Source organism: Balaenoptera acutorostrata, chromosome 9 (genome assembly GCF_949987535.1).
Source record: "Balaenoptera acutorostrata chromosome 9, mBalAcu1.1, whole genome shotgun sequence".
Classification (NCBI taxonomy): domain Eukaryota; kingdom Metazoa; phylum Chordata; class Mammalia; order Artiodactyla; family Balaenopteridae; genus Balaenoptera; species Balaenoptera acutorostrata.
The window spans coordinates 13,335,255-13,350,343 of NC_080072.1; the positions used below are offsets into that span (position 1 = coordinate 13,335,255).

Sequence of the window (15,089 nt, forward strand, 5' to 3'; positions counted from 1 at the left end):
GGCCTTGGGGATTTAGACCCCAGAGAGTATTTACTGAACTATTTCTTTTTATGTCACAAACTCAGAAATTAGCTTGAATGTTTTTCTATGTGGAAATTTACAAGAAGGTGGTTTCTTCTAAATCACTGGAGACAGCGCCTCATCTAGCCTACTCCATGAATTTCTTTTTAAAACTTAATTACAGAAAAATATACGAACTGAATTAGAAAATATGGTGACTACAGTAAAACTCAAAGTGAAAGATAAATCAGCTAAAATGCAACTATTCAGAGATAACTGCTATTACATTTACTGTGTGATTTTTTTTGTCCTTTTCTGTGTATAAAGCGCATGTGCTTTGAGGTGTATAAACAACATAACTTGGATTCTGGTTTTATTGCTTAACATAAGTATTATTATTTTCAGAAACAGTGATGTACTTTATTGAAACTAAATTGTGTTTTCTTCTAAATATGCCCAATCCATACTTCCAAGCTTATATTAATACAGTTAAATAATATAATCTCTTAAAAGTGACAAATGCATTTTGGAAACATGTTTAAGTCTCTAAAACCACTGGGTGTCAACCAATCCACTGGTTCCGCTAAACCAAAATACCACCCAATTAGATCCACTTGTGCTTTCTAGGCCCATGACAACCTGACTAATCCTTGCCAGACTTTAAGGAAGCCATAGCACAAAAGAGGCAGTTTCTCACCAGGCATAGAATTATTTGTTGTACATAGCATGGCCTTGATCCAGAATCCCACAGGTCTGCATGGTTATTCTTTCAGTGGGATAGGCTTGAGTTCCACAGTGCATCTTCTCCCCATCACCGACACCTGGACCAGCTCTGGAGCCAATTTCTGCACCCAAATCACCCAAATCTAGCAAACTTCTTGTATATTAATTTCCTTTGCTGCACAACCAACTTAGAGTAGTTTGGGCCTTGTATGGGAAGAAGTGTTTGCGTAACTTCATAAGATAGTGCTAAACTGTTTTCAAAGTCATTTAACCTTTCACTCTCCTCTGAAATGCGTAAACATTCAACTTGCTCCACATCTTCACCAATATTTGAAACTCGTTCATTTTAGCTTTGCTAATGGGAGTGCGGAAGTATCTCACTGTGATTTTAGTTTTAGTTTTAATGAGAATTTCATTGATGACTAATTATGCTTAGTATCTTTTCATGTGTTTACAGATGATTTGTATATTTTGTTTTGTCAAAATGTCTGCTCAAATATTTCACCAACTCTTTAACTAGATCATTTTTCTTCTTGTTTTGAGTATGAAGAATTCTCTATATATTCTGCACACAAATCCTTTATCAAACAAATATATTGCAAATATTTACTCACAATCTGTGGCTTATATTTTCATTTTATTAATGATAAGTTTATTAATAAGTTTTGAAAGATATTTTTTCTGTTTCATGCTAAAATTTTTTAGTTTTAATTTTTATGTTTACATCTATGATCCATTTCATTTCGTTCATGTTAATGGTTGTATATGTTATGAAGTAAAAGTAAAGGCTCATTTATCCATATGGATAGCCAGTTATCTCAGCATTGTTTGTTGAAAATTATCATTTCTCTATTGAATTATAATGGCATGTTTTTTGAAATTTAAATGGCCAGAGTTGCTTGAGTCCATTTTGGGACCCTCTTATTCTAATATCCCACTGCCTTGATTACACACACAGACAAAAAAAAAACTTTTGGAATAAAATAGGGATATGAATTTAGGGAAAGCAGAACAATACTTTAGTTAATTTTGTTTGCTAGTCAGCAGGCTATATGTTTGATGAATAAAAATTAACTTCCACCATTTATTATACAATGATTAGCAAAGGATTCATTACAAGCTATAGTAAACTGAAACATTTGTTAAAGCAATCTCTGGAGTATGAGTTTCCTGATTACAATTCTAGGGACTCATCTGAGACCCTCTCATATCTGATGAGCTGGGAATCAGTTTTACTTTGGAAACACACATATAAAATTATACTGTATATGGTAAAGCATTTAAAAATAATTTACAAAACATTACAAAAGACAGTCAAATAATTTCTTTTCCAGTTTGCTTTACATGTTGTTTACAGCTATTTCACTAAATGTTAATGTATGCAACAATCAATAATCAACAATCAATAAATTGTTGTGCTGCCATAGGTATATTAATTAAAAGCCTATTGATTAAAAGATTTGAATCATCAATTGCACTACAAGAGCTGAACAATCTGTAGTGCAGTAAATCAGTTTTTCAGAAATAAAATAATGAATTCTAAAAATACTATATGGAGTGATAAAGCAAAACTAATTTTCTGAATGTGTTTTTTACATCTTTGTTCCTCAAGCTGTAGATCAAGGGGTTCAGCATGGGAATCACCACTGTGTAAAACACAGAAGCCACTTTAACTGCGAGCCAAGAAGTTTTAGGATTAGGGATACAGTTAAGGAAAAGGATGATTCCATGGAAAATGGTGATGGCTGTCAGGTGGGAGGCACAGGTGGAGAAGGTTTTCCAGCACCCGCTTGAAGAAGGCATCCTCATAAAAGTGACAAAAATGAGTATATAGAACATCAGAATAGCCACCAGCCTGCTCACCTCATTGAATATGGCAATAATAAAACATAGCATCTGGCTGATATAGGGGTCTGAGCAGGAGACAGAAACAGAGTGGTCACAGATAAAATTATTTATGATGCTAGACTCACAATAGGATAATGCATGAAGAAAATATGTGAGTGTCAGGGAACACACTATACCCCATGAGTAAGACCCAGCCACCAACAGAGCACAAAGCTTCTGAGACATAGCAGTGCTATAGAGCAAGGGGTTACAGACTGCCACAAAACAGTCCTAGGCCATTGCTACTAACATGAAAGTTTCTGTTACTCCAAATATGCAAGCAAAACAAAATTGCATAATGCAACCAGAGAAAGAGATGGTTCCGTCCTCCACAATCAAGTTCTCCAACAATTTAGGTGTCACTACAGTAGAATAACAGAAATTGACAAAGGACAAGTGACTAATGAAAAAGTACATGATCGAGTGGAGTTTTGAATTGATCTTGATGATTATCAAGATCATGCCCAAATTCCCCACCAGAGTGACTGTGTAGATAGACGAGAAAACCAGGAAGAGTGGAACCTGGGGTTCTGGATATTCTGAAAAACCCAGGAGAATAAATGTGGGTATGATACTCTGATTTCCTTCTGATCACATCATGATTCCTGTTGAATAAAGAACCAAAAGTTATTCCCCAAAAGTAGAAATGAATAGAAAAGAGAAACAGAGAAGAAAGAAGCTTCATATGTCTCTGTAGAGTTGATATAGATTCCCCAGGTATGGTCCTCAAACCAGCAGCAGCAGGAGCACCTGAGAATTTGTTTAGGATGCAAATTCTCTAGCCCCATCTCCAACTTCCTGAATCAAAACCTCTAGAATGGAGCCTGCAATTTGTGATTTAACCAGCCCTCCAGGTGATTTTTGATACATGCTAAATTATGACAACCACTAAAATAGACTCATCATCCTATTGTTTAAAATTTAGTCCTTGTTAGTATTTTTAATATAGAACTGAAATATAAATTTCGAGCACAAAAGAAATTGTAAAACAGAAGCAAGAGAGGTAAAACAGAAGCAGAGTACCTTGTTATGGTTCTAAGAATTATGCTAAGGATCAAGGAGATCACATGACATGCAAATGGTGCCACATACATCTTAGTATTAATTGTTTTTACATTTTTCATTTTTAGGCATAATAAAAATTAAGCACCCATAGCATTTATGAGTTGGAATAAATCTTAAATTGTAGCTAGTTTATACCTTCCTTAATTTTAGTGCTTAAAATTTTATTACAGAATCTTATTCATAAAATGATCATGTAGGAACCATAAAAACCTCCATTAATGGTACACTGCTTCCTGGGGTAAGTGGGTCTTATTTATTGATATTTGCTTAACCTTTATTATTCTATTAATTAAAGTTAATTAATTAAATTGTATTAATTGTTAATGTGCCTTTAGGTCATCTATTCTGAAATATATTTTAAAATTATAAATATGTGATTAAATATAATATATAATAAAATATATAGTTTTTTGAGAAACAGAAGTGTATTATATTCACCAATAATAATTTCATACAAAATATGTGCTAAGATACAATGAAAATTACACATTTTTTCAACCAGTAAGATGCAAGCTCTCTGTTATGATGAGGCAAACTTGGGGAAGATAGGGAAGTGAGAGCAGTAAGACCATAAAATGAATGACCCCAAGTTATAGACATAAAGCTGCAGCAAAATTAGATGGATGATCTGTTCTGTCTTTTTAGCTTTGTCTGGATCAAGTTTTAGGCTCCAGACTCAGCTCCATGAATGCCTACTTGGCATGAACCACAAACAACCCTAGACATAAAACATGTGTGATCTGCGTATTCTTTCCAATAGTCAGTGAGACTGGGCAGATACAATGCAAATATCCATTATGGTTCAGACTAAATTAATAACAAAAGATACTCAGAAACTGACTTGGTGTTTAACTCTAGCAATTTCAAATGATTTGGAGAAAATCAGTGGATTAGGATTAGGTTTGTACTCAAATTGAAACTAGGCCTATGGAATTTCAGTATCAACAAATATGTTATGAATCTTTTGCAACTTCCCCATTGCTCACTGCTGCCAGTTTCTGTAATACAAAATTTAATTATTAGAAACACTTCATGCCCTGTTAGTGAAAATTAAAATGTCTCTGATCATAGAAAGGGGCCATCTATAGTTTTTGGAATAATCTATATGAGCTGGAGCTCCATCTTTTCCATGTAAATTGAAGGATACCAAAAGAGACATGAATTGACCTGAAACCAGAAGTTCTTGATTAATTTACTGAGGATTTCTTTTTATGATTAATGAACCTCATGTATATTTCTTCTCAGTAATCAAACATTCTTTAAAATATCAACAGGCTTTAGGCTTGCAACAAAAGTGGTAGTATATTTCAATGAGTATGCCAATAAAATGGCATTTTATTTCCAGAACATAAGAAATATTAAAGAATACAGGGGCTTCCCTGGTGGCGCAGTGGTTGAGAATCTGCCTGCTAATGCAGGGGACACGGGTTCGAGCCCTGGTCTGGGAAGATCCCACATGCCGTGGAGCAACTAAGCCCGTGAGCCACAACTACTGAGCCTGCGCGTCTGGAGCCTGTGCTCCGCAACGAGAGGCCACGACAGTGAGAGGCCCACGCACCACGATGAGGAGTGGCCCCCGCTTGCCGCAGCTACAGGAAACCCTTGCACAGAAACAAAGACCCAACACAGCCAAAATAATAAATAAATAATTAATTAATTAAAAAAAAAGAATACAAAGAAAAAGCCAGAAGTTGAATTCACAGTCTAAACTCTGCCAAACACTGGCTCTTGTATTTCCCTCCATGACAATGAAGTTATAAAGTACAGAGAATTATAATTGGAGTATTACTCAGTGGACCACAAACCCAAGTAATAGGGACATACATATTGATAATTACCTTAAATGTAAATGGATTAAATGCCCCAACCAAAAGACACAGACTGGCTGAATGGGTACAAAAGCAAGACCCGTATATATGCTGTCTACAAGAGACCCACTTCAGAGCTAGGGACACATACAGATTGAAAGTGAGGGGATGGAAAAAGATATAATAATTGGTATTTATAGGGCACTCCATCTGAAAACAACAGAATGCACTTTCTTCTCAAGTGCTCATGGAACATTCTCCAGGATAGATCATATCTTGGGTCACAAATCAAGCCTTGGTAAATTTAAGAAAACTGAAATCGTATCAGGTATCTTTTCTGACCACAATGCTATGAGACTAGATATCAATTACAGGAAAAAAAATCTGTAAAAAATACAAACACATGCAGGCTTAACAATAAGCTACTAAATAACCGAGAGATCACTGAGGAAATCAAAGAGGAAATCAAAATATACCTAGAAATAAATGACAATGAAAACACGATGATCCAAAACCTATGGGATGCAGCAAAAGCAGTTCTAAGAGGGAAGTTTATAGGAATGCAATCCTACCTCAAGAAACAAGAAAATGGGGCTTCCCTGGTGGCACAGTGGTTGAGAATCTGCCTGCTAATGCAGGGGACACGGGTTCGAGCCCTGGTCTGGGAAGATCCCACATGCCACGGAGCAGCTGGGCCCGTGAGCCACAATTGCTGAGCCTGCGCGTCTGGAGCCTGTGCCCCGTGACGGGAGGGGCCGCGATAGAGAAAGGCCCGCGCACCGTGATGAAGAGCGGTCCCCGCACCGCGATGAAGAGTGGCCCCCGCTTGCCGCAACTGGAGAAAGCCCTCGCACGAACCGAAGACCCAACACAGCCAAAAATAAATAAATAAATAAATAAATAAATAAGAAAATCCTTTAAAAAAAAAAAAAAAAAAGAAACAAGAAAAATCTCAAATACACAACCTAACCTTACACCTAAAGCAATTAGAGAAAGAAGAACAAAAAACACCCAAAGTTAAGAGAAGGAAGGAAATCATAAAAATCACATCAGAAATAAATGAAAAAGAAATGAAGGAAACAATAGCAAAGATCAATAAAGCTAACGTTGCTTCTTTGAGAAGATAAACAAAATTGATAAACCAATAGCCAGATTCATCTAGAAAAAAAGGGAGAAGACTCAAAAAAACAGAATTAGAAATGAAAAAGAAGTAACAATTGACACTGCAGAAATACAAAGTATCATAAGAGACTACTACAAGCAACTATATGCCAATAAAATGGACAACCTGGAAGAAATGGACAAACTCCTAGAAAAGTACAACTTTCCAAGATTGAACCAGAAAGAAATATAAAATATGAACAGAACAATGACAAACACTGAAATTGAAACTGTGATTAAAAATCTTCCAACAAACAAAAGCCCAGGACCAGACGGCTTCACAGGTTAATTCTATCAAAACTTTATAGAAGAGCTAACACCTATCCTTCTCAAACTCTTCCAAAATATAGCAGAGGGAGGAACACTCCCAAACTCATTCTATGAGGCCACCATCACCCTGATACTAAAACCAGACAAAGATGTCACAAAAAAAGAAAACTACAGGCCAATATCACTGATGAATACAGATGCAAAAGTCCTCAACAAAATGCTAGCAAACAGAATCCAACAGCACATTAAAAGGACCATACACCAGGATCAAGTGGGGTTTATCCCAGGAATGCAAGGATTCTTCAATATATGCAAATCAATCAAGGTGACACACCATATTAACAAACTGAGGGATAAAAACCATATGATAATCTCAATAGATAGAAAAAGCTTTCGACAAAATCAACACTCATTTATGATAAAAACTCTCTGAAAATTAGACATAGAGAGAACCTACCTCAACATAATAAAGGCCATATATGATAAACCCACTGCCAACAGCATTCTCAATGGTGAAAAACTGAAACCATTTCCTCTAAGATCAGGAACAAGACAAGGCTGCCCACTCTCACCACTATTATTCAACATAGTTTTGGAAGTTTTAGCCACAGCAATCATAGAAGAAAAAGAAATAAAAGGAATCCAAATCGGAAAAAAAGAAGTAAGAAGACAGCCTCTTCAATAAGTGGTGCTGGGAAAACTGGACAGCTACATGTAAAAGAATGAAATTAGAACACTCCCTAACACCATACACAAAAATAAACTCAAAATGGATTAAAGGCCTAAATGTAAGGCCAGACACTATAAAACTCTTAGAGGAAAACATAGGCAGGACACTCTATGACATAAATCACAGCAAGATCCTTTTTGACCCACCTCCTAGAGTAAGGGAAAAAGAAACAAAAATAAACAAATGGGACCTAATGAAACTTAAAATCTTTTGCACAGCAAAGGAAACCATAAACAAGACAAAAAGACAACCCTCAGAATGGGAGAAAATACTTACAAATGAAGCAACTGACAAAGGATTAATCTCCAAAATATACAAGCAGCTCATGCAAATCAATACCACAAAAACAAACCACCCAATCCAAAAATGGGTGGAAGACCTAAATAGACATTTCTCCAAAGAAGACATACAGACAGCCAACAAATGTATGAAAAGATGCTCAACATCACTAATCATTAGAGAAATGCAAATCAAAACCAGAATGAGGTATCACCTCACACCAGTCAGAATGACCATCATCAAAATATCTACAAACTATAAATGCTGGAGAGGGTGTGGAGAAAAGCGAACCCTCTTGCACTGTTGGTGGGAATGTAAATTGATACAGCCACTATGGAGAGCAGTATGCACGTTCCTTAAAAAACTAAAAATAGAACTACCATATGACCCAGCAATCCCACTACTGGGCATATACCCTAAGAAAATCATAATGCAGAAAGAGCCATGTACCACAATGCTCATTGCAGCACTATTTACAATAGTCAGGACATGGAAGCAACCTAAGTATCCATTGAGAGATGGATGGATAAAGAAGATGTGGCACATACGTAAAATGGAATATTACTCAGCCATAAAAAGGAAAGAAAATGAGTTATTTGTAGTGAGGTGGATGGACCTAGAGTCTGTCATACAGAGTGAAGTAAGTCAGAAAGAGAAAAACAAATACTGTTTGCTAATACATATATATGGAACCTAGAAAAAAAGAAGTGTTTCTGATGAACCTAGGGGCAGGACAGGAATAAAGATGCAGAGGTAGAGAATGGACTTGAGAACACAGGGAGGGGGACGGGTAAGCTTGAACGAAGTGAAAGAGTAGCACTGACATATATACACTACCAAATGTAAAATAGAAAGCTAGTGGGAAGCAGCTGCATAGTACAGGGAGATCAGCTCGATGTTTTGTGACCACCTAGAGGGGTGGGATAGGGAGGGTGGGAGGGAGGCACAAGAGGGAGGGGATATGGGGATATATGTATACGTATAGCTGATTCACTTTGTTATACAGCAGAAACTAACACAATATTGCAGAGCAATTATACTCCAATAAAGATGTTAAAAAAAAAAGAGTGCATAGACAAGCCACAATGTAGGAGAACATATTCACGATACATGTATCAAAGGACTTTTACTTAGAATGTATAATGAACTACATATTTCATAATAAAATATAAATAACCTAATAAAAAAATGGACAAAAAAACCTGAATAGGCACTTCATAAGAAAGAAGAATAGCCAAATGACTAATAACTGAAGTAAAGCAATTCAACTACATTAATAATGAGGAATTTAAATTATAACCAAAATGAAGTACCACTACTCACTCACCAACTTGAAAATATTAAAATGTCTAGTATGACAATATTAAATGTTGGCAAGAATGGGCAATAATTAGAACCCACATACTATATGGGTGGAATGTAAACTAATAGATCTACTTTGGAAAATTGTTTGATGGTATCTAGTAAAAGACAAGAAACAAGCTCCCTTTGATCTAGAACTTTCAGACATAGGGCATATCTCATAGAATGAGTGCTTATGTGCAATGCAGCACATACTTGTACAAGATGTTCATAGCAACAATTCCATTAGAGACAAAAAGAGGAAAAAACCAGGAGTGGCATTGCTGGATCATATGGTAATTCTACTTTCAGTTTTTTGGGGAAACTCCATACTGTTTTCCATACAGTATGCAATTGGCTGCACCAATTTCCATTCCCACCAACAATATAAAAGTGTTCCATTTTCTCTACATTCTCTCCAGCATTTGTTATTTGTAGACTTTGTAGAGGAAAGGGGTAGGGGCAATTTACGGGTATTGGATTAAGATATACAAAATACCCTGTATACAATAGATAAGCAACAAGGATATATTGTATAGCACAGGAAATTATACCCATCTTCTTGTAATAACTTTTAATGGAGTATAATCTATTAAAATACTGAATCATTATGCTGTGCCCCTAAAACTATTATAATATTGTATACTTCATTAAAGAAGAGGAAATAGGAAAAGTCCATTAGCAGTAGGATGAATAAGCATATTATCGTATATTTATTTTATGGAACACTTGTCCGCAATAAAAAATGAACTACTCTTACAGTTAATAACTTAAATATTCTTTTAAAACAACATGCTGAACCAAAGAAGCCAGACATAAGGGAATACACTCTAAGATTTTATTTATTCAAATTTCAAAAGGAGGCAAAGTTAACTTTTATATTCTCATAACCTATTCTCAGGTTGAAAAGAAAAAGTTCTGAACGCCACAATGGAGTTGGCTCCTAGTGGTGTTAGAGAGGCATAGTGACTAGAAAAGTGCTTATGGAAATGCTGTAAAGTGCTGACAATGTTCTGCTTTTAATTTCTTGGAGAAAGTAACATACAGGATGGTTATTCAGAATTGCTTGTCTACCTGTTTGTCACATTTCATGATTTGAGAGAGAGGAAAAGAAAGGAAGGGAACAGAAAGGAAGGGGAGAAAACATGGAAGGGTAATAATTTACAGATTCTGTAAATTAGGGATGAGGATGTGGACAGCTTTAGAGCACCGTTATTTAGCCTATTACATTCTGGGAGTGAGACATAAACAGAATTTTATTTCTCTTTTTCTTTCAAACTGAAGGTGATTATTTTAAAAGCACAGTGTGATTTAATAATCACATGCATACATATATATAAATTATCTAATTAATTTTCTCAATAAATTTTATCCTATTATTTGAAGAAAAATTTAATAACCATCAATGAATGTATAAAGCACATTTAAGAAAATAAGTCCTGGGACTTCCCTGGTGGTGCAGTGGTTAAGACTCCTCACTCCCAATGCAAGGGGCCCAGGTTTGATCCCTGGTCAGGGAACAAGATCTCACATACATGCCGCAACGAAGAGTCTGAATCCTGCAACTAAGGAGCTGCATGCAACAACTAAGGAGCCCTCGAGCCATAACTAAGGACCTGGCAAGCCGCAACTAAGACCAGGCGCAATCAAATAAATAAAAAAACAAAAAAGAAAAGAAAATACCTTTCTCTCCCTCTCTCTCTCTCTCTCTCATCTATCTATCTATCATCTATCTATCTCTCTCTATGTATGTATATTTCTCTCTTCTCACCCAAAATTACATTGAGTGAGAAAACAGTTTGGTGTTGATTAACTTTCTGTCTCCTTCACATCATTATTTCTAAGACTGTAGATAAGGGGCTTTAGCATAGGGATCACAAGTATGTAAGACACAGTGGCTACTTTAATGAAGAGTCGTGAGCTTTTGGAGGTGGGCACAGAGTAGAGAAAAAGATGGTCCCATGGAAAATGGTGACGGCAGTCAGGCGGGAAGCACAGGCGGAGAAGGCTTTTTGGAGTCCATCAGCAGAAGACATCTTGATGATTGTGACAATTATGAAAACATAGGAGGTGAGAATAATCAGGATGCTACATGCCTCATTGAGTGTAGAAATGATGAAACATGTCATCTGCCTGAAGTAGAGACCAGAACAGGAGGCAGATGATGGCAGAATACTCACAAGCAAAGTCATGTATGAGTTTAGAACCACAGAAGGATAGCTCCAAAAGAGAATATGTGATTGTCAAGGAACATATGCCACCCCATATGTAGGTTCCAGCTACGAGGAGGGTACAGAGCTCAGGAGACACAGCAACTGTGCAGAGCAGGGGGTTACAAACAGCCACAAACCGGTCACAGGCCATCACTGCTAACGTGAACATTTCTGTAATCACAAGTGTGCAGCCAAAGAAAAATTGCATCATGCAACCCACATAGGAGATAGTCCTTATGTCCACAACCAAGATCTCTAATAGTATGTGTGTAAGTACAGAAGAGTAACAGAAATCAACAAAGGAGAGATGGCTGAGAAAAAAGTACATGGGGGTGTGAAGTTTGGGATTGATTCTGATGATTACAATCATACCCAGGTTACCCACCACAGAAACTGTATAGATGGCCAAGAAGACCAAGAAGAACAGCACCTGGAGGTATGGGTATTCTGAGAAGCCCAAGAGGAGGAAGGTGATTCCAGTGCTCTGGTTTCTCTCACCCATCACTATGGTTCCTGCCAGAGAAAATCAGAGAGTTCATTCTGAGCAACCAAATATGATAGAAATTGGAGGTATTTTTTTTTTCCAGGCTGGGCAGGGGACTGGTTCTGGTGGTGGAGTCTGGTGTTTCCCAGGAATACAAACGGGGCTCAGCTGGAGCCTGAAGGGTGCATCATGTGTCTTTGTGTGTGTGGGTGAAAGTTCGAGTCCTGATGGAGGGGCGCGGGGAGGATGGACCGGGATGAACTGAGCATCAGGGGTGGCTCAGAGAATGGCCCCGTTTGACCCTTCTCATCTATCTCAGCTATGTCTCACTTCTGTCACATGAATGCTTCCTTTAATTAGCTCCATTTAATTGGAATTGTTATTTACACATGCAAATTCTTATGTTTGCTCAGGCCATTCTAATTGCCCGGAATGTCTTTTGTTTTTCTCTCACTTTTCCTTAGCACCGTCCTACCATCAGACAAGCCCCAGTTTTACATACCTGTAATGATTTCACCAACTGACCAAACCTTGTAATAGGTCATTTATTGTATATTCTGGAGAATATGAATGACATCTTGTAAAGAACCTAGACTTTGTAATTAGGTCAACCTGTGTTCAGATTTGGCCTCAGCCACTTAATATGTGTCTCTGGCAAGTTGTTTAAGCTCTCTGCAGCTCCTTTCCTTATCTATAGAAATAATATTATAAGCATTTATTTATTATTATTATCATACAATTATGTATAAGGTATAACTTAAATTAGATAATTATTTTTCTAAAACATCTAAGACTAAATTTCACTTGTAATAAATGTCTCTCGAAATTTAGTTTCTTCTCTTCTTATATTTCTTTTTTTTTTTTTTAATTTTATTTATTTATTTATTTATGGCTGTGTTGGGTCTTCGTTTCTGTGCGAGGGCTTTCTCTAGTTGTGGCAAGTGGGGGCCAACTCTTCATCGCGGTGCGCGGGCCTCTCACTATCGCGGCCTCTCTTGTTGCGGAGCACAGGCTCCAGACGCGCAGGCTCAGTAATTGTGGCTCACGGGCCCAGCTGTTCCGCAGCATGTGGGATCCTCCCAGACCAGGGCTCGAACCTGCGTCCCCTGCATTGGCAGGCAGACTCTCAACCACTGCGCCACCAGGGAAGCCCTCTAGTGCTGTTTTTAATGTTTACTTTGAATTTGAAATATGTGACTGCAAATATCCTACAATGTAGCACCAGCTATAATCTTAGGAAGTATGAAGTGATGCAAACAGAGACTAGGAAGTAGAAAAAAATGTTGCAGAGACATGGAGGAAACAGCTTTCTTGCCTAATTCTTTTCTAATGTTTCCTATCAGATTCTAAGCATTACTACCTTTAATATCAAATTCCAGGCAACACACTTCCAGACCACTTTGGTGATTAATCCAGAACTCAAACTTACTTTACTGCTCTGACTTGCTTCCACCTACATGGTTTTAAACTCAAAATTTTAATGCAAAGTCTGGCATATTTCTCTACAGTTTTATAGGTTTCTTTTGAATATTTCCCTAAAACATTTTTTAATTGAGAACAAATAATATTACTTGAATGTTTACCAAGTTGACTAAGACATCATTAAGCTACATAAGCAAAGTTTAAAGACTAACGCATTCCAAGAATCTTAAAGATGTAAGAAATAGAGTTCAGTAACTTGTATTCTTTTTCTCAACTGAATTAGATAGATACCATTGCACTGCCACTAGGGTTGCATAGGTGTTTCTCTGCCAAAAATATTGCTGATTTCAGAGTTTCCCACATCAGAATTAAAGTATAACACTTAGTTTAACAACTCACCAGAAGCCAGATATTCTTTATAGATTTATTTACTGAGGTCTTCTTTGATTTAAATAAGATTCTTGAAAATTATTTCACAAAAACATAACTTTTATAAAAAATGTTGTAACTTGTAATTAGGGTATAGAAACTTCTTCCAAAGTATATTCCCATAAAGTCATCAAGAAAATTAATTTTTCTCATTAAAAAAATCAGAGACAAATAGAGAACCTCTTGAGAGTGAGCCAGACTTGGAAACTAAATTTAGGGATCATGCTGTGTACTTACATCTACTTGAGTGACTTTGGGGAATCACACCCCAGAGAATTTTGACAGGGGTGTTTGCCATGAGCTACAAACAAGACAATTTAAAGAAAATCCTGCATTCCTAGTTTAGAATATAATTTGTTTTAAATCATTAAATCATATAGGAAGGTTGAACATGTGTACCTTCTGATCTTAGAAAAGTAACAGTAGCAATCAACCTATTGTTTGATATATTGTGTACTCACCATGGAAAATATGACTTCCAAAATTCACAAAGAGAAAATCACAAACATAGCCCAATAAACCACACATAATATAGTTAATGTGTTATGTTTCATTTCAGTCTTTCCTCTTAGTTTTCTTATTTGGCCTTTTTTTTTTTAAGTAGCACTTTGAGTATCACATTGAATATAGATCTGATATTATGGCCTTTGCGTTTAACATTGTATCCCAATGTTTTCCTCTTTTATTAAAAATCATATTGAATATACACTTTTCATTAAGGCAATTGATAGGTTTGCTGAATAATATGGTGTATTAGTGTTCTGTTTCATCATAATAAACTGCTGCAAATTCAGTGGTTTAACCAATACCCATTTATTAGTTCACAATTCTGTGTGTGTCTGAAGTCAGGCACAACACACCTGGTCCATCTATTCAAGTTATCCCAAGGCTGAAATCAAGGTGTCATCAGGTTTCTCACCCAGAATTTGGTTCTTTTCCAAGTTCATTCATGTTGTTGGCAGAATTCAGTTCCTTAAAGCTGTAGGAATAAGGTCTTGCTTTCTTGACATCTATCTTGGGGTTATTCCCAGTTCCTAAAATCCACTTCTAGGTCTCAGCTATGTTTTCTCCTCTCAAGTCACTCTCACACTTCAAATCTCTCTTTCAAGATCCTGTTATACTTCTCATGTGTCTTTAAAGAGGGACCCAGGCCTTTTAAACAAATCACCTGATTATATCAGGCCCACCAATCGTGATAATCTTCTTTTCTTATGGTCAACTGATTTAAAACCTAATTATAATTGCAAAATTCCTTCCCAGGGGCACCTAGATTAATG

At 36.6% G+C, this 15,089-nt stretch overlaps 1 protein-coding gene and 1 pseudogene across 1 annotated transcript; both read right to left on the minus strand.

The window, feature by feature from the left end:
* Window positions 1-2,271: 2,271 nt before the first annotated feature.
* On the minus strand, window positions 2,272-3,210 carry LOC103019495 (olfactory receptor 5D13-like). Its single transcript, XM_028166197.2, is given in 1 exon segment — window positions 2,272-3,210. A coding segment is annotated over 1 exon segment (939 nt).
* Window positions 3,211-11,041: 7,831 nt separating this feature from the next.
* Window positions 11,042-12,506, minus strand: LOC103019233 (olfactory receptor 1165-like; annotated as a pseudogene).
* Window positions 12,507-15,089: the final 2,583 nt, after the last annotated feature.